Source organism: Neocloeon triangulifer, unplaced genomic scaffold (genome assembly GCF_031216515.1).
Source record: "Neocloeon triangulifer isolate White Clay Creek 2 clone unplaced genomic scaffold, ASM3121651v1 ptg000001l, whole genome shotgun sequence".
Lineage (NCBI taxonomy): Eukaryota > Metazoa > Arthropoda > Insecta > Ephemeroptera > Baetidae > Neocloeon > Neocloeon triangulifer.
In genome coordinates, this window is record NW_026775544.1 from 6557986 (window position 1) to 6576441 (window position 18456).

General features: G+C 35.7%; 1 protein-coding gene across 17 annotated transcripts in view; it reads right to left on the minus strand.

Moving 5' to 3' along the window:
* Positions 1-18456, minus strand: part of LOC132205125 (calmodulin-binding transcription activator 1) — a 242176-nt gene that overhangs the window by 44686 nt on the left and 179034 nt on the right. For all 17 annotated transcript variants that reach the window (XR_009442678.1, XR_009442675.1, XM_059634025.1 and 14 more), the window contains one exon: positions 15111-15178. Coding sequence is in view for 15 of the 17 variants with exons in the window: in XM_059634025.1 (XP_059490008.1) it covers positions 15111-15178 (68 nt within the window). In the remaining 2 variants the exon portion in view is untranslated. The remainder of the gene's footprint in view (positions 1-15110; positions 15179-18456) is intronic.

Consider the following 18456-nt stretch of genomic DNA (forward strand, 5'->3'; position numbering starts at 1 on the left):
ACGTGAGATTCCACGTCGTCGTTTTATCTCCAATCTGCTGCGAGCCGAATTTACACACAGGGAAATCGAAGCCTCCAGGACCGAAGGACGACCAACCGACGTGACTTATGAACTAGTTAAGTAGCCCCTCCACCAAGAGAGCAGAAGCTGCAAAACTTTATCCATCGACGTCTTGTCCGCCAGTGAAGAGCGAGAGTGAACAAAATTCAATATCATATTGGTGCCCTCCCTCTTTTCTAGCAGATAAATCAATCTGGCAAAGGTGCCATTCCAATCGTCAATTCTCTTTTTCTCTCTCACTTGGTGCGATAAAAAAGCCATTGAAGCTTCGAATTTTTTTCAACCGGTGGCGGTGCGTGTACGTGTGTGTGCGCACCGATAATATCCGATATATATGTATGTGACCGTAATTTATTCGCCAACTTTTATTGCCACATTGTTAACAAATGAAAGAATCTGAAATGCGTTCGAGTGTGTGCACACGGATTTGCAAAAGTGCCACATCAAACCACCGCCGCACACCTTGCTCTCTTCTCTACGTGCGAAGCAGGTGTTTGGAATTCGTCCAATCGCGTTTTTTGCTCCCAAGGTAAAAAATACACTGCGAGTTAGATAAGTGAAAATTCCACGATGCGACGAGCCGGGGAGTTAAATATCGAGCTTAAAATATCACTTTTGATGGCAAGCATAGTAAATTTTGTCAAACTATTGAGAGATACCACAGAATGTTATTTTTCAAGATCAAATAATTTTTGATGAAGGGAATTCCCTTTTATAGGTATGACTTGAATGGTGAAGAGTAAACAAAATTAAATTGCCAAAAAATCCCTCTTGTAAAAATTTAAACTTCAAATTATAGAAGTATTCAAAAATAAGATGTAACAAAATCACTACAAACGTAAATGTTGAATAGAAAATGATATAATAAATTTCACATTGACAATATATCTCAAGATATCACATGATATTATAATGCCACCGTTAATTTTAGTAGCAATATTTCAAATATTTTTTACTTTGCAGGGCAAATAATTTAGTTTGTTCATCGACAAAAGTAAATATTTCAAACTTCCCTTTAATAACTGAAACAAATATTCACGTGTTGAAAATTAAATAAACCGTTGTGCAAACAATCCATTCATGTTAAAAAAATCAATCTAGCAGATTTTAATTTGATCCGCGCCAAATTAAACATCAATATTTAAACTCCCTGACGTCAACAGCAATTTGGACGCGAATAATTTTAACTCGAGCGCTTTCCCTCCCGCTGCCTACATATTCAAATTTACAAAAACAAGCAAACCTGGCCGATATCCGAATTCCCGGATTGAAATCAACAACAGCCAGCGAGACAAACAAAAATCGAGGCACAAAAACAGGGCGAGCGAGCGAGCGAGCCAACTTTTGCACAAAAACGGTCCCTCGCAGATATTATTCAGTGCATTGTTGTTTCATTAAATTATACGCCCTCCTCTGCTCCCGCCGCAGATCAAACAATCGTTCACGTGTTTAATACACAGCCAGCATAAATATTTGCACGGCAAGACCAGCAGCACGACGCTGCCGCTTTTTGTAGCGACGCCAAAACAAAAGAGTCGACCTCTCTACACGTAAATAGGCTGGGCGTGCTTATTATATGTTACGCACCAACCACGAAATATGGTCAAACCTAGCTCGGACACGCAGATTAATGAAATTAAAAATAAATAATTTGACTGATTCAAAACACATTTATATTGTCGGAGAATGAAAGATATCATTAAAAGCATTAGGTTAACATTTGAAATTTTTAATCGAGATCATCTTTCACTATTTTAATGAAAGATACGAACCCTGATGTTCTAAATAAAAAAATTTAACTCATACATTATTTTAATTATTCAAGTGTATTGTTGAATAAAACTATTATATCAACTGCCCCATACATTATGTAATTTTATTCAAATATATTTGATACTCAGAAGATAGAAACAAATGTTTGAAGTCAATAAATAAATAAATAAATTCCAGAAATAATGTAAAAAATTAAATGATCAAATTATAAATAAAATTCTCAAAAAAATATCCGTAAATGGTCACAGAAAGATTTTAAATTAATTTTTCAATGGCCGGTCCATCTTAGGATGGACTACATTCCGAGCTTGGTGCGTAACATATAAATTAGGGCTGCACGCGGCGGGGCAAAAACATGCTTTACGCGCAGGCCACCCCTTGCTGCATGTTTTATCCCGGCCGGCCCTCCTATTGTATAGGTGAACTCGCCTGTGTGTATGAAAATGAATTTAAATTTACCGAGTGGAAAATTAGAGCAGCGAGTGCATTACAAAACACGAGACAGGGCCATAAGGGTGGTCCTGCCACTCCAAGCGGATACACTTCTCGAGCATGTCGAATAACTTTGCAAAACACACACTCGCTCTGTTTAATACACATACCCTTGCAAAACGACTTAAGTGCAATTTTCCGAGAGATGGAAAGAAAGGCGAGCTTGGGAAATTCCATTGTTCAGGTTTTAAAACAAAATCATTAATTAAATCATTAAATTAATTATAAATCATTAATTTAATTAGCATAAATAAAAAAATATTTACAAGCAATTTGGTATAAAGAGTATTTTTTTTTTACTTTCTGCTTTTTAGTTGCAAATTAGGTTTATTGGTGTACCACAAGGCAATCTCTGCCTATAACGAGATACATCATCTAGATATTCAAAATTATAAATGAAAACTACAAACAAAATTTGAGTTAGAAAAAAAAATCACATAAATCAAGTTACACTGCACAATTAATTGTTATTCAATTTTATTCATTTGCTTGAATTAGATTGATGTTAATATTAATTAAATATTATCTGTACTGCTCAGGAATCGGCTGTTATGTAATTTTTAATTTGCTACAATAGTAATTTGATGTGAAATAAATAAATATTATTCATTATTATATAACATTTTGAATGCTTTTTAATCAAAATTCTTGTAGAAAGCAATTTTATACAGTAAAAAATTGTTTTTGTTAAGAAAAATTGGAAAAATTGCATTAAATTGAAGTTTATTATTATAATATGAAATTAAAATTAAATAAAAGTAAGTTACATTCCATTCAAAAATTAAAGAAATTATTTAAATAATCAGTTGCATTTTAAAGATAAATACAAGTTTATCTGTAGCACTAAAAGATTAATTGCGTAACCAGGCGATGCCCAAGCAATTTTTGGTTTCATCTGTTGAATGCCAGACATTACTTATGCAACGTGCTCAACAAAGCTGCTAAACAGGTTGCAAACCATCTTTAAACGAGGCGTCGGAAATCATTTGGAGCCGAAATAATAATCAGAATGCAAACGTGCAAAGGGTTAATTTTTAATTAGGCACGTGCCGGCAGACCTGTCTGAAGAGCGCGGGGCTCATTTGGTGTGCGTTCCGATCCGAAATTACTGGCGGCGGCGGCGCGAGTCATAAAAGAGAGCGGAGAGAGATAATAAAAAGCGAGAGTATATGGAGCAATTTGCAGAGGAGGGCTGACGTTTATTTGCTTCTGCCGGGTCTTGACAACGCAACCAATACGCCAACAGGGTGACAACACTAAAAAGCTACAATGCGGCCGGGGCTCCCCCTTTTTAAAGCGAGAGTAGTTGACCTGGATGGAGCGGCCAGACCGTCGGTGTATTTTTTCCACAAACACCGCCGAGGCTGACCAGCGTATTTGCTTTCTGATCACTACCAGGGGAGACCGTCCGCGCTTTATCACAAAGGGTCTAATTCTTGTTTGCTTTTGTTTTGTATTTATTCGCGCTAGCGCCAATTTAGCGGCCACAGAATTTTTATTGACCAAATTTTGGTTCGTTACTTGGCCACATCTGATTCCCATTCAACGCAAGGCAAGGTATGTCGGGGGAAACTATTTTTTAAAATCATTCTGACAATTGATTTTTGTGACAGGTGCTATTCAGATCCAAGATAATAAAACAAATTTTTTCAGGAAAATTTTCAATTTAAAAGTGGCAAAATCTTGGAGTAATAGAAAAAAAATATTTTTTTAGCTTGGTTTAACATTTTTTTCTTCAATTTTCAAGAGAATATTTTAAAACCTTAATTTTTATTTCTGCTAATAGAAAACGACTCTTAGAGCTTCATTTTGTGGGATTTTTCACTGGTCTAGGTATGATTTTTATTATTATTTATAATTTCAAATGAGAAAAATTATTTCGTTCCCAGTAGATTGAACACTCGGCCTGTTATGTATAAAAAAATGAAGGTGAAAGGATGTAGTAGAGAGGAAATAAGAGCTCGTGCCATGTCAGGCTGGAATATGAGAGAGGAAGCACCTTCCTCCGCCTCTACTTCTTTTTTATGATTTTTTCCGTCTCTCTTTCTCTCCACTGCTACTTTTAATCTCTTCTGCGTCATTCACGTGAGACTCGCTGCTCGGCTCTAAAATATGAAAATTGCATTGAGCCACTCTTGACATGCTCAGTAAACAAGAAAATGAAATCATATCTCTCCCACGCAGACAAAATAGTAGTCGAGCCTCCCCGTCGTAAAGTTGCGATTTACGCCGACCAAATTGCCATTTTGGCAGCAGAGGAGCGCGTGCCGAGAAATTAAAAAACGGCTTCGTATGAGAAGTTATTTTTCTCTCTCTTTTCTACGGAGTATTATAGTGAAGACTGGATATATTATAATATGCAATTAAGCAAGCAGACTTTCTTCTTCCTATACTTCAATCATCGGAAATTGTCTGACAAATTGCATCAAATTGTCTGCGAACGTTTCATATGTCGGCGATTTTCGCAGGTATTATTTACCCAAATTGGTGGGCAATTGCTCGCTCGGAATTTTGTCGCACGCGGCTGCTTTTCTGCTGGCAAAGTCCTTTATGGCGAAACGGGCCGCGACCGCTTTTTGTCCCTCCCCGGAGAGCGGCCCGTTCGCAGACGCGCGAGATGAGCCACGGCAAACATTCGCATTGGTTATTCCTCTTCTTGTCGCGAGCGAGTTCCATCCACCCCAGCCAAAATACGCTGCTCTCTTTATGTGCCGAACCGCCCGCCCGCCCGCCTTCCCGGCTAGCAACGCATAACCGTGAAATTTTTAAAGCGGAACTCCTCTTCGCCGGGCATTGTTGTCGCGCGCAAGTGTGTCACCTCGAGCGCACCGACGGCTGCTGCTTTTTGATAAATATTCATCAGCAGCCCGAAATTGCCTCCGACTTGGCAATTTCGCACAAATTTCTCTGCTTTTAAAGGGAGAACGTTCACAAAATTACCTTTCCTCAGAACTTTACTTTTAAAATTCAAATTAAATTGTTTTGATGCGGCTTTTTATAGGAATTATCTCAAAACAGGAAAATTTAGGGGGGGGGGGGGAATTGATTCTGTGATGGTATTTCTTTCTTAAAAAATATATATACATACCCTCAGTTGAGAGAAGAGACCATAGTCCGATTTAGTTTGTAAATTTTAGAGCCTCTTATTTTAAGTTTACTTGAAATTAATTTCAATTGATATGTCAAGTTGATCATGTTTTATGAACAATCTAATTGGATACTTTGGAGAAAATTAGAAATATCACTTTATTTGATTTTTTTTTAAATTTTTTTATTGAAAATACAAAAATAATTCGGGATTTTCTGAAATTCTATGCCGCAGATTAAAATTCTTATATCTATTCTAGTATTATTCTTATACTGTATAATAATAATTCTAATATATTTCGAGACATGTAGGAGAGTTATTAAAATTTGGCATTTGTTTAAAAACTTAAAGCCCTTTTTGCAATTATATCTTTCTTTGTTTTTCCTCCTTCACGCTGAATATGAGAATGTCACTCGAAAAATTGCAATCTTCCGCGTGTCAAATTAAAAAAAGGCCGCGCGCGTTTTACTGTCTGGGCCGAGAGAGCATCTCGGGGAGAATTTCATCTGGCGTTCGTTGTTGGGGCGTGCGCCGTCGGAAATTATTGCTGCTCATTCCGGCGTCCACAAAAATAATCAACAGTCTTGGGCGGCTCGCAGTTCGCCGGCTCGCAATAAATTCGACACTTTTTACACCCTCGCATTTTAAATTTGGAGGTTACCCACCATAAAACATTCGCTCGCTCTCTCGCTGTGGAAAAAAAATATTTTCTCTCCACATTTATTTTTATATAAAAATTTCGAGCAGCAGCCGGGCTAGCAAGAGCGAGCAAGAAGGCAGAATGCTTTTATTACTGGCGGTGCTAGGTTATGATTATAGTGGGTGGCCGTGCGCGCGCTCGTGTCGACCCAAGTGGACGCTTACAAAAGGAGAGTCGCTAGACCGGCGGCGGCTTTGTTGGTGCGGTGGGTGGCACACACCATAATATCAACAGGACCAACTACAACACGTGCACGGTGGTCAAGAATTAATAATACTAGCTGCTCAATGTGTCACATTTTTTGACGCTTCGTCGACTTACAAGTCTAAAAGTCGAGACAGCTGATGCCACTTGGCGTTTAACCAAACACGGGGGGATAAAACTTTATAAGAAATTTATCTTATTTAATTTTCAAATGTTTAAACATGAAAACGACTGAGTATGCTCAAATATCAACATTTTTTCAAGTCAATCATTTTTCGTCATTAAGTTGGATGAATTCAAAGTTGCCTTCGGTCTGAACCCAATAAACAAACATTTGCAACTTAAAAATAATTCACAATTTTTAAAATTGTACATTTTTGCACTGAAATAATTACAACTAAAACGACTGATTTTTCTTAATCAACGGAAAAATTTCAAATATAAAAAAATTTTGCTGTTCCAGGTGATCAGTTTTTCAATTGGTTTGATGATTTAAAGAACACTCTTCTACAGAGGAAATATTTTTGGAAAATTTAGAGTATCTGTATCCAAATATTTTAATGCATGCAGGATTGTCAGAGGATATTAGAGAAATATTTGAGCTTCGCTTAAAACTTTCCATCTGCAAGATGGTCCTATTGTAATCATTTGCCTTTAGCTTTGCTTATGATCATTCAATTTGCAATTTCGTTTATGAGCTTTGAATCATAATTTTGACATAAATTAGGCTTTACACCTCTGTTTTTTATAATTGTTCTTAACCCCGATTACCACTGCTATTACATCAGATCATTTTCTCTAGAGATAAGTTCATTATTACACATCTCAATGAAAAATTCCAAATGTGGCTTTCTGTTTTTGCTATCAAGTGACGAATATTCTGAATTTTTTTAATATTTTAATAGAGTCAGGCCTGATCGTAAGATGGCCCTGCTGGACCACAGAGCATCGCCGGGCAAAAAGGGACAATCTTACACAGTCAAAGCCTTTAATAGCCGGCCGTGCGGCCGCACTCTCTTCCCCCGCTTTCTCTCTCTTGGCCTTCATGTGCGACAATGACTCTAAGCCATCCTCCTCTTGCAACTTTTCTAAACAACACAAGCGAGACAGTGTGGCGTTTTGTGGGAAGCAGGCCACTGCTACTTTAGTAATGGCCTGCACCCTTTGTACACACAAGTTGAGATGGTAACGGCCGCGGCACAGAAATGTATTATGTCACGCCGACCGGCTACGCCAAACTCACCTAGTTTGCATGCAAATTGGCTAAAAATTATTAATATTGCATTGCATGGTTTTATGGCGCGCAATTGTATAGCTGCTGCTTTACGACTCGTGCGAAACGCTGCGCGAGCTGCAATTTTTGCCGCTGTTTTTTCTAGGCAGCGGAAAAATTGAATGTTTGCTCTTGCTTAATAACACGCAGGGAAAACAACCAGACCCGGCAATTTTATCAACTGTATAGACGGATATAATTTCCGACGCAAACTACCATTTTGAAACACAGACAGATAATTTATTCGTTGGAATTTGTGAACACATGATGAAATTCACGTACAGAAAGGTCAGACAGAAGTCAATTTTGGCGGAGTATTGACGTTTTTGCAATGCACACTATTGAAAATAAAAAAAATAATAATCATTACCATACCATCTGCTTTTGTTGACTAACAGCATATTCAAAATAGTTTTATTGAATTTCAAACTGTAAATATCACATAGCGTGCTATAAAATAATTCATCAAGCTAAAAATAGACAAAAGAACACTCATTATAATAAAAGTTGCATTTTTGTAAATACGTACGTGAACCTGGGGGTTGGCCAATTTAATTAATTAATTATTTAACTATTTATAAATATATCTCCTTAATTAATATTTATAAATGGTCAAATAATATAGCACGGCCCCAGATTCAGACGCGCTCGCCCGTCCTCTTTCAATACCATTGAGACGTGACAAGGAGATTTGCTTATTATGTATTCTATTATCAAGTGGCGGTAATACAAAAGTCAATACACACAATACGCGACGCGGAGCGTGGGTGCGTTTGGGCCAGATGTGTGAGATAAGGAAGCGGCGGCTTCTCCTGCTTTTGTCGTCAAGCGCTTCGGCTACAAAAGGGCGCGCTTTTGAGAAAGCGTCGCTCTCACGGAAAGCGAAATTGAAAGTTATGCTTTAAATTATTTAATTTAAACGTCTCAATTATACTGTCAGATTACGAACTTTCAGAATGATCGATTGGTCTGTTTTAAAATGCAATTTTGTTATTTATGATATAAATAAATATTAAATTTATATAGCGGTCTTATTTATTTATAAGTTTTAAATTGCTGTATTTCAATTTCTTAATATCTAAAGGATTTTATTTGTCAATTTAAATTGGCTAATTCTTACAGTGAAATTAGAGGATTTTTATTCTGTTGATTGCACAGTTGATACAAATAGAATAATCAAGTATTGATATAAGTTCAATAACTATTAATATTGCCAGATAATTATTTTAAAAGATTCAATTCGTTTGATTGCACAATAATTGATTTAATTTTGTATGTTATGTTTCCACTGTAAATTTTCTTTTTAAGATTACATATAACTATGATTTATGAATTAACATACAAAGTAAATTTGATTGAGAGATGGTTTTTAATTGCGAGAAATAATTCCTGTCTTGCCTAAATTAATTTATATTTAAATGAACAGGCTCAAGCCTCTGAAAGAGCCTTGTCCTCAGACTATCAATATCTTTTTTTATGAGAGATGAACTTTTTGTTTGATTCGGAGAGAGAGAACGGAGTAAAAATAATAGCAAGACAATATATAAAAGTACACACAATGGGCAAACAATTAGCGCAAAATATATGCAAACCTTTTCTCTGAAATGAGTGCGGCGGCAGGATGAACACGCCTGGGGTTGACACAATTTTGTATTCAACAAGATCAATTACAACTTATTGAACGGCTAATTGTAGTTGGAGATCTGCGTTTGACGGCCGGTGAACGAGGTCTGATTTTTATTTTCCCGAACCAAATTTTGAGGAGAAAAACTCCTCCTAACTTTAAAAATAAAGCCAATAAGGGTGGTCTAAAATCTAGGAATGCATCACGTGACGTCCATGACAGATAATTAATGTGACACAGAGCAAACCGGTAGGGCGCACGGACTTCGGGGGAGCGGCGAACTTGTCTCTTCTTTCTTGCTGAGCAGGGCGCGCGCACTCGAGTATAATTGATAATAAAATAATCTCGCAATTTATAATGTTAAATCTCTCAATTTAGCATGCCAAATTATATAATATAAAATTAAATATAATTCTAAAGGATATAAAATAATACTCCTAATTAATCGACCAATAAAAAAAAACTAATTATTAAAAATATTAAAAACTAGCCCTCTCAATATTCACATTTTGCAACTTGATCAATTACATTAATCAACAATAAAAAGCGTGCTTTATTTATTTACTTTTTTTTTATCTTCCAACCTTTTCTGGTTTGCTCTGATTGTGGACCATTTTGCTGCCACAGAGTGCGTACGAATTCCCAGGGCCGCAGGTAAACTTTGATGGAAATAAAGCGATGGGAGGAAAAGCGAGTTGGTTTGTTCGGGGGCGAAATGTGTGGCCGCGAGGCAGTCCTAAAACGACTCTGCTCTCGCTCCGATAATGGCAAGCGCGCGGCCAACTTGAAATATTGGCTCTTCTGCTCTCTTTTTCGCAGTTTACGCACGCGGCGCTAAAATATATATACCCGCGCGCGCGCCAAGTATCCGGCCGGCAGCTCTTTTATTATCCTCGGTGCCCCTGTAAAAGTTCAAACGCCCAACAATGCCGGCCGGACCCGCGCGTTACGCATATCTATTTATTACATCGGCAATGCATGCACGCTTTTTCTCTCTGCTCGTTGAAAAAGTGCCGCGACAGAAATAGTACCGGCGCACCTCCCTAATGCACTCGCTCCGTTTCACACACTGTCCGTTTTGGACTTTAGGTGCACCGCCGTTGATCCATGAAAATTTTTCGACGAACTGAAGGCGTTACAATGTGACGATAAAGAGGCTTAACTTTAGTTTTTCAAAACCGCAGTATTGGTTTCAAATTTTTATATAATTGAAGTATCGAACAAAATTTAAATCGCCCAATAGAAAATTTAAGATAAATATTATATATTTTCATTTTCATTTTTCCGTAGCTTTGAAATTTTGATTGGAAATTTAAACTGACCAAAACTTCATATTCAAGGCAATGTTTAAATATGTCAATGCTAATTTTTTTTAATTAAAATTTTAACTTATTTTTAACATTTTTTAAATTAAATTTTATTGTTGTGAAATTTATTTTAAATTATGTATTTATTTAAAAAAAATATAAATTTAAACAAACGGAAATTTTAATTTTTTTTACATTTAAAACAATTTATATATATTATAATTTTTGAGAATATTTTTATGCTGCATGGCAATCAAGAAGCATATATTTGTTTACGTCCAAACCTCATTATCGTGGCTATGTTTGATTGTTCGCTATTAAGAAAATTGAAAATTTATATTATTTGTATTTAAACACTTGAAACTTTATAATCTAAACTAATTGAAAATCACTTAAATAACGATGACAAATAGAAGGTCTCACTTGATAGGTAATATTGAAGTTGAAATTTTCTTTATATATTCTGTTTGGCATAATCTATATCCATCTTGGAAAAATCAATTATAAAAAAAGCTTCATTATATTAATGGATGTCGGGCGAAATTAATCTATTAATCTATTTGCAACAAAATTTTGGTTTGTATAGCAAAATAAAAAAGTTATCAATACATTTTTTCTGAAGACTAAATGTTAGCAATGCTCATTGAGTTTCTTTCTTAAAGGTTTGTCTGGCACCTGCTCTCTTCAAACGACGAGAATAACAATCCTCCCTTACGCACAAATTGTGTGATTGTTTACAATTATCGGCCAGACTGGCAGACAGACCAAGTCTGGAGAAGTTTGCACATTTCCCAAGGCCATTAGTGCGTCCCTCTCCATTCCAATCGTAAACTTGGGCGGAGGAGAAAGAGAGACCTTAGTTGTAAGTAAATACATATATAAAGAAAGGCTTATTTTTTGGCTGCACTCGCTCGTCTGGCTGGGGTGCGAATTAATTAATGATTTTGTTTCCATTCACGCGCGCCTAAGCCCCTGCTTGCTTCCGATGTGATGGGATTTCTCTTTGGACGGTGAAGGCAAGGAGAATTGAGGCGCCCTCGATTTATGTTGGTCGGGTCGTTCCACCTTTCCGGCGTGAGTAGAGAGAGGCCAAAGTGTGTAATTGTTATGAAGTGTGAGTTAAGCCTTCTCCGAGCGGCGCGCAACCTCGCCCATGAATTACTCGCTACGTGCTGCGAAATTGAATTATGGCTACCTGTGCAGCCCGGGAATAAAAAAGAGACACCAGACCCGCCGGCAGAGAGGTATGGTGGGGAAAGCGAGAGTGACTTGCTGAAAGTTGGGTGCGCACAGAGCCACACCGTTTTGCCCATTTTGCTCTCTAGGTTGTATTACTTGATCAACGATTGTCGTACAACTTCACAAAAAGTGAGTTTAATAGACGAAAATCGTCAAAAGGCTTGATAAAAATCATAAAAATATAATTCAAATTTTTAAATAAAGAATTGAATAAAATTTAAAAATAGATCATGGGGTTTGTAGTCCATTTTTTGGTGAAAATTTATAAAAATTCAGAATTGTTTTTTTTTGTGGTTTATTAAAAAAAAATCTCATATTAGAATGCGTTCAACTGCCATTGTTTGAACTTCATCAAAAATTCCTTTTTTTTAACAGCCCTGAAATAATACATTTTATACATTTATTAATTATATTTACTGAACTCTATAAAAGTTACAAAAAATAAAGATATAGTTAAAAATAATTTTTTTAATTAAATTTGGACAAAAGTAGAACATTCATTTTCCACATTAAATCAGGACTTTTTCATAGAAAATTTTTTCCTTGAAATAAATTAAAACTTTTTATTGTGTAAAGAATTCATTTATGCAACTAAACATATTTGCATCCACAACACGTCGAAAAGCGAGCGAGCAGAGCAATTTCAATTCAGCCGCACGTAATTCGTGGCTGATTTCATTTTTTGCTTACTCATCGCGGGCCGCGGCGGCAGTCAATGGCACGGACAAATGGAATATTTGAAACGGTTTTAATGGAAACGGCAGGGCAAAGAACGACCCGCAGACCGACAGACTGACCAACCGACAAATCACACTCGGAGAGGGACCGCCAAAAATTCACACAGCATGTACAATTTTGAGAGAGCGAGCGGCAGTATGTATTAAAATCGATTTTCATAATAAATGAGTCGGGTGGAATGGAGCCGCTCTTTTATTTTATGTCAACCCGTCAATAAATAATTTAAAAACCTCGCAGTCTTTTTTATAGAGATCGTTGGCTGCTCTATCTCGTTTTTTCCAGCGATTTATCCAGTCTTGCTGCAATAAATTTCCAACTACTAATCCGTAGTCAGCGCTTAGATAATCTGATTGCAATACAAAGGGAGAAAATGAATAAAAAAAGAGCGAGATCAAATGAGAGAGTGCGGCGGAGGGAGGAGGAAGAACGGATACTAACAAGACTTGGAGACGCCTCTGCTTTATTAAGTTAGGCTTCCCGCCCGACGTATAAATATTCAGCGGACGCCTTTGCTCGAGAAGGAGAAGAAGAATGAATCGCTAATGTTCGGAACTGATGATGAAACCGCTGCCGACAAAGGCGCCGAATTTGCTCTTTTGCTGCCCTCCTTTCATACCATTCATACAGTAATTCCAACTCTTGTCTTTGACAAAAGTTGATAACTTATTATATATCAAAGAATTTTTGTAGCAAATTTATTAATATTCTTTAAGGAGAATGAAAAAGAATTTTTCCTTTAAAAAATTTGTGTTTTACAAAAACTGACTAATTTTTAAATTTCTGGAATTTAATGTATTTAAATAAAAAATTAAAAAATTTAATACTCATCATTTTGAGTTATAAATCTTTAGTTGTTCTAATTTATTTTTTCTAAAAGTATTGGTAACAGCGTTAAAATTCATAATGAATTTATTACCGCAACAAAATCAAGCAATAATCATTTATAGTTCCATAAAATTTCAGTGCGGCTATGTGGCGGAAATCAATACATATCAATTCAGCTTTATGAAAATATCACATTACATTAGATCTATTTTATTTTATAAAAAAAAGATCATTTAGGCAGAATTTTGAATTAATGCAAAATAATTAATATTATTATAAAAATATTATTTTAATCCCTCACGCTGATTTAGCAATGGTTTCAAATATTTAGAGGGCAATTATTTTGATGAATTATATTCTAACATATTCACAGACTATTTCACTATCATTTCGAAAATTTGTATCAATGTTTTGCTCACCCCTATTTCCTCAAAAACGGCTAAAAGCAAAATATGACATTGGAAAATACCGCCCTGGGTGTCCAGAAGAAAAATGGAATGCATTTATAGCCACGCGTTATACATTTAATAAAACACAATTGTGTGGCATTACATAGATTGTGTGTGCAAGGAATTTCATTTGGCGCAATAAATCAAAGGATTTCGCGCATCTTTTTGCTATCTATTGAGCTCGAAACCAGGCCATTTCTCAAAACACGTATTTTATTATACATTCAGAAGTCATTCAGCCACACACACACATGGCGCTTTGTTGATGTTTGTTGCTAGTTTCGCCCGAGACCTTCTTTCCGCGGCGGGGCCACGCGCGAGCAAAGAAGTTTACCCCCAAAGCGTTGATTAATGGCCTTCCTGTTTTCTCAACTGCTACTTTTCTTTCAAAAAGGGAGAATCTTGGCAAACTCTCACCAGTTTACGAATAGCTCCTTAGACATTGATGTCTAACAAGGCAAAGAAATCTTTCGTTGTTAAACGTGTCAAATTTAAATAATTGATTAGTGTAATTATTAAATTCATTTACTAATGGTAATGAATTATGAAAGAAAAAATTATTTAATATTAAAAAATGATATAACTGAAGTTTAAATTTTTGATAAGCATGACATCATCAACCAAAATTGAAGAACAAAAATTATGTGAAGTGATATAAGCAAGTTCAATAATTTGAACGTCATATAAAATTAACTTTTTGCTGAATTGTACCAGATAATCTGGCCAATGGTTTATTTCAACTCGAAGACCTATTAGAAAATTTCCAGACCATGGTTACGTTAAACCAATTTTGTACGTACTTTCAATAGGATTTGGCCTAACTTAAGTTGTCCCTGGGCAGGAAACAATTTTTGTCCGTTTTGTTATTTTCACCCAGGTGTCGTGGTCTCTTTGTGGAGAAATGAAAAATATTAGGCATCGATTTGGTGTTGGCAAAAACAAGGCCGCCACCAGCAGCAGCTCCGTCGTCATCACCGAATTTCCACCTCCCTCCTTTGCGCCTTCCTGAGCCGCCGCTTTTTTCCATACACTGTATGTGTTCAAAGGCCCGGTTAAAGTGGAATCTTTGTCTTTTTACAACATATTGGACGTGCAGATATAAAAAAAGGGAATATATTCCGAGCGCGCGCCGCTCCGCCAACAGGAAAAAACGATAGTGAATTTTAAATATCGGCCATAAATCAGTGGATGCCGATATTTCCGAGCCATTGGTATCTCATCAAATATTCCCTTTTGTCATTTCTCTCCCCCGACGCATCCCCCTTTTAAAGTAATTGACTGAAAGAATTTCTTCCTGAGGAAAATGCTGTTGGGGAGCACAGTTGATTTGCCGCTTACCTTATTTTCACCTCCTTCGACAGCCATTCATTGTGTTTCTCGAAGCTGATGAGGATGGCGGCGATTTCCTGGAATCAAAATCAATGCAGAAATTTAGCCAAAGGTGATTTCATAAATGCATATACATAATTATTAAGTATGAACAAATTGGAGAGAGAGAAAAACTATAATATGTATTTCTCTATAAATTTTTGATGAAAGCTGCACAATTTATGATAATTATCTGTTAATGCATTCAACTGTCACTATCTATTGAGGCTTTGAAAAATGATGGAGTTCATTCATTTGGTTATTTAATGATTTAATTTTATATTATTTATGTCCCAATTTATTTATTATTGTCCTGATGGCGTCAGAAGTGAAATGGAACGGAAAGTTGTGTGCATCACACGCGGCCTGGTTGGGAGCAAAGCGGTCAGCAGCTAGACGAGCTGACGCAAATCCATAAAAGCGGCCGGCTTTGACAAGTCTGAGTCGTTTTGAGTAATTTATGGCGGGTGCATATAATTAATAGTGAGAGGTCGGTACATTCACCGAGGCGCATGCAGAAAAAAAGAAGCACAATGCACGAGGCTTAACTTTTCAACTTTAATGAACTGCTCTTTGATGAAACACGGAATAAAATATATACGTGCGAGCTTCAAATTGGGGCAGCCAATTGAAACTGGAGGCAGGAATTTGATTAAAATTAGTCTCGACGACTTTTTATTTCGAAATAAATTAAAGCAGCTTTGCATTTTCTTCGAGCGGATAATGAGAGGCGAGAGCGTGAGATTTGCAAATGAAAGTTTCCGCTTTAAACAAAGAAGAAGAAGTCTTTCTTGGTCTGTTGCGAGACGTACATTCATATGAAGTCGGAGAGGGGTCCAAAGGGATTAATTCGAACGATTGGTTTTTCCAGTTCTGTAGCAATAAAATAGTGAAGAAGTTCTTTCTTTTTCTCTCCCTTGGTTTTTCTCTTTTTTTCGCGTCCCGAGCCGCTCTGTTCTTAACTTCTTTTTTATTCGCCTCGCCTCCTTCTATTTTTATATACCATGGCAATTATGAGCAGTTTTCTTTTGGGAATGTGGCGCTGCCTCGAAACGAGATCCAGCGCGCGTCTTTTTTCTCTCTTTCTCTCGCGTAACGAGTTTTCTTTCCTTTCTGCGCCGAGACCATTGATTTTAATGGTATTAACCAAAGGGACAATCACAAAGAAAAACGCAAACATCGTTTGGATCATGTTTGCATATTAATATTCGGGCTAATAATATAATCGCAAAATGATTTTGCAGAAAACGTATCCCAAGGAATAGAAACAGTTTTTTAAATATCAACATGAATGCAAAAAAAGAAAATATAAATTTAATTTATATGTAGTGGCATTAATGCTATGTACATAAAAGTTTCCGTTTATTTTTGCAATGATTTAAAATGGAAAATATTTGCTATCAACAACAAAAAAAAAAATAATAATATTTTTAATCTCCATCCATAAAGTATATTCATTTAAATCATTTTACTATTTTTCTTAATTTCAATACTATATATAAAAATTATTTCAACGCTATTTAAATTTTGTTAACTTAAATATATTCCTGAACATAATTGGTAAATATATCAATTTACCTTTACAGAGAAATATTTATTTTCTATCTTCACCGTTAAAAGTACAACAATAAATATAAATAATCAAAATGTCAAATCAAGAAATAAATTTTTATGCAACAATAAAAAAAAAATGAAAAACGTTCTTTATTACAGCTAATTTTTTAGCTCAAAATTATAAGATTATAAATGTATAAATAATTTTAATTAATATATAAATGTTCCAAAATAAATAATTTATGAAAATCCTTGTTTACGTATTTATTTCTCTGGAACAATTCCTTGAACAGGTGGTTCTATAAGAACAGCTAGGAAATGTAGCAATAGTCCATGATAAATGTATTGAAATTTTTACTAAAACAGCATTTAAGTTTAAAAACTTTGACAAAATTATTAAATAGTTATTTTGAATAATAAAAACATTTTCTATTTTAGAAGTAAAATTTATGTATTTAAGAAAATATATTAATTAAAATAAAAAGGAAAAATAACTTTTAATATCCTCTATTGTTTGAGACTTTGCAACTGCTGTCAAAAATTAGATGCAAATAATGAATTATAACTTTTTGCAAATTAAGATCAAAGTGATACAAACAGAGCTGGAGAATTGCCGGAAATAAAAGACCACGCAGAATGCAACAAGAGTCTTAAAAAGTTGGCGGGTAACGACCAACTTTCGCACTGGCAATATGTCCTTGAAGGCTAATTTCGGAATTTTACAGCCGCGAGTAAAAATCTCAAACACTTAATTGGCCGTTTGCATCGACGGAAGCTCCGACGGGCAGTAAAATAATTTACGAGAGAGAGAAAGCGCGTTGTTAGCTCGGCGAGTTGGGGCGAAAATTATACAAGCGAGGGTCGTGAAAATTAGACGCACGCCTGCAAATTAATAATTGAGGCAGCTCCTCAGTCTAGTGTGTCCCATGACGTCTCTCTCTCCCGACAATTATGACGAGCTCGGCTGTCAATAAAACCGGCGTCGATGTCATTCGCTCTATTCCTGCTCTCATTGCATATTTACACGTTCTCCACTATGGCTGGGCGTGTAATATGCGATATGATTGTTACTCTTCAGTCCCCAGATAGGTGTACAACAACTCGGCCTGGCATCGCCGCAAATGACTTTGACGGCCGTTAGGCGAAAATAATTCTATTCCGGATTAATACATTGCCCGTTTAGCATCGTTTGAAAGCAATTTAATAATTTGGAATCATTGACTTGATTGCCCAGCAATTAGACTGAATTATTAGACAATGATTTCAAGCTGAGCTGTGTGGATGGATGATAAATTGGGATGAATTCTGTTTCCTTTTGCAAGTGAAATTTTATTTATCATTTTCCAGAGGATATTCATCATTATTCAACTGTTTGCTCAATCACACTCAATAAAATAAAAAGGTAGGTTCTTAAATTTTCAATTGCGTTCAAATAAGCGAATCATAATTTGAAAAAAAAAATTATAAATAATAAAGTTCTTCATCATAAATTAATATTATTTTCATAAAATTAGAAAAATTATTTACTGCATTTTACTAGATTTTAAATTTGATTGTATTAATTTGACACTTTATATTTAGTTCTTAAATTATCTCTTTCAATAAAGCATTGCTCTTGGCATATTCATTATTCAAAAAATAAAGATGCTGTAGTTGATTTTGATGAAAGTGTCTTGTGGCTCATTAGGTGGATAATTAACAATTAATTAAGGAAGTGAGCAGCTCCGTGGCTGCAATGCAAGGTGATTTGCGCGTGAGAAAT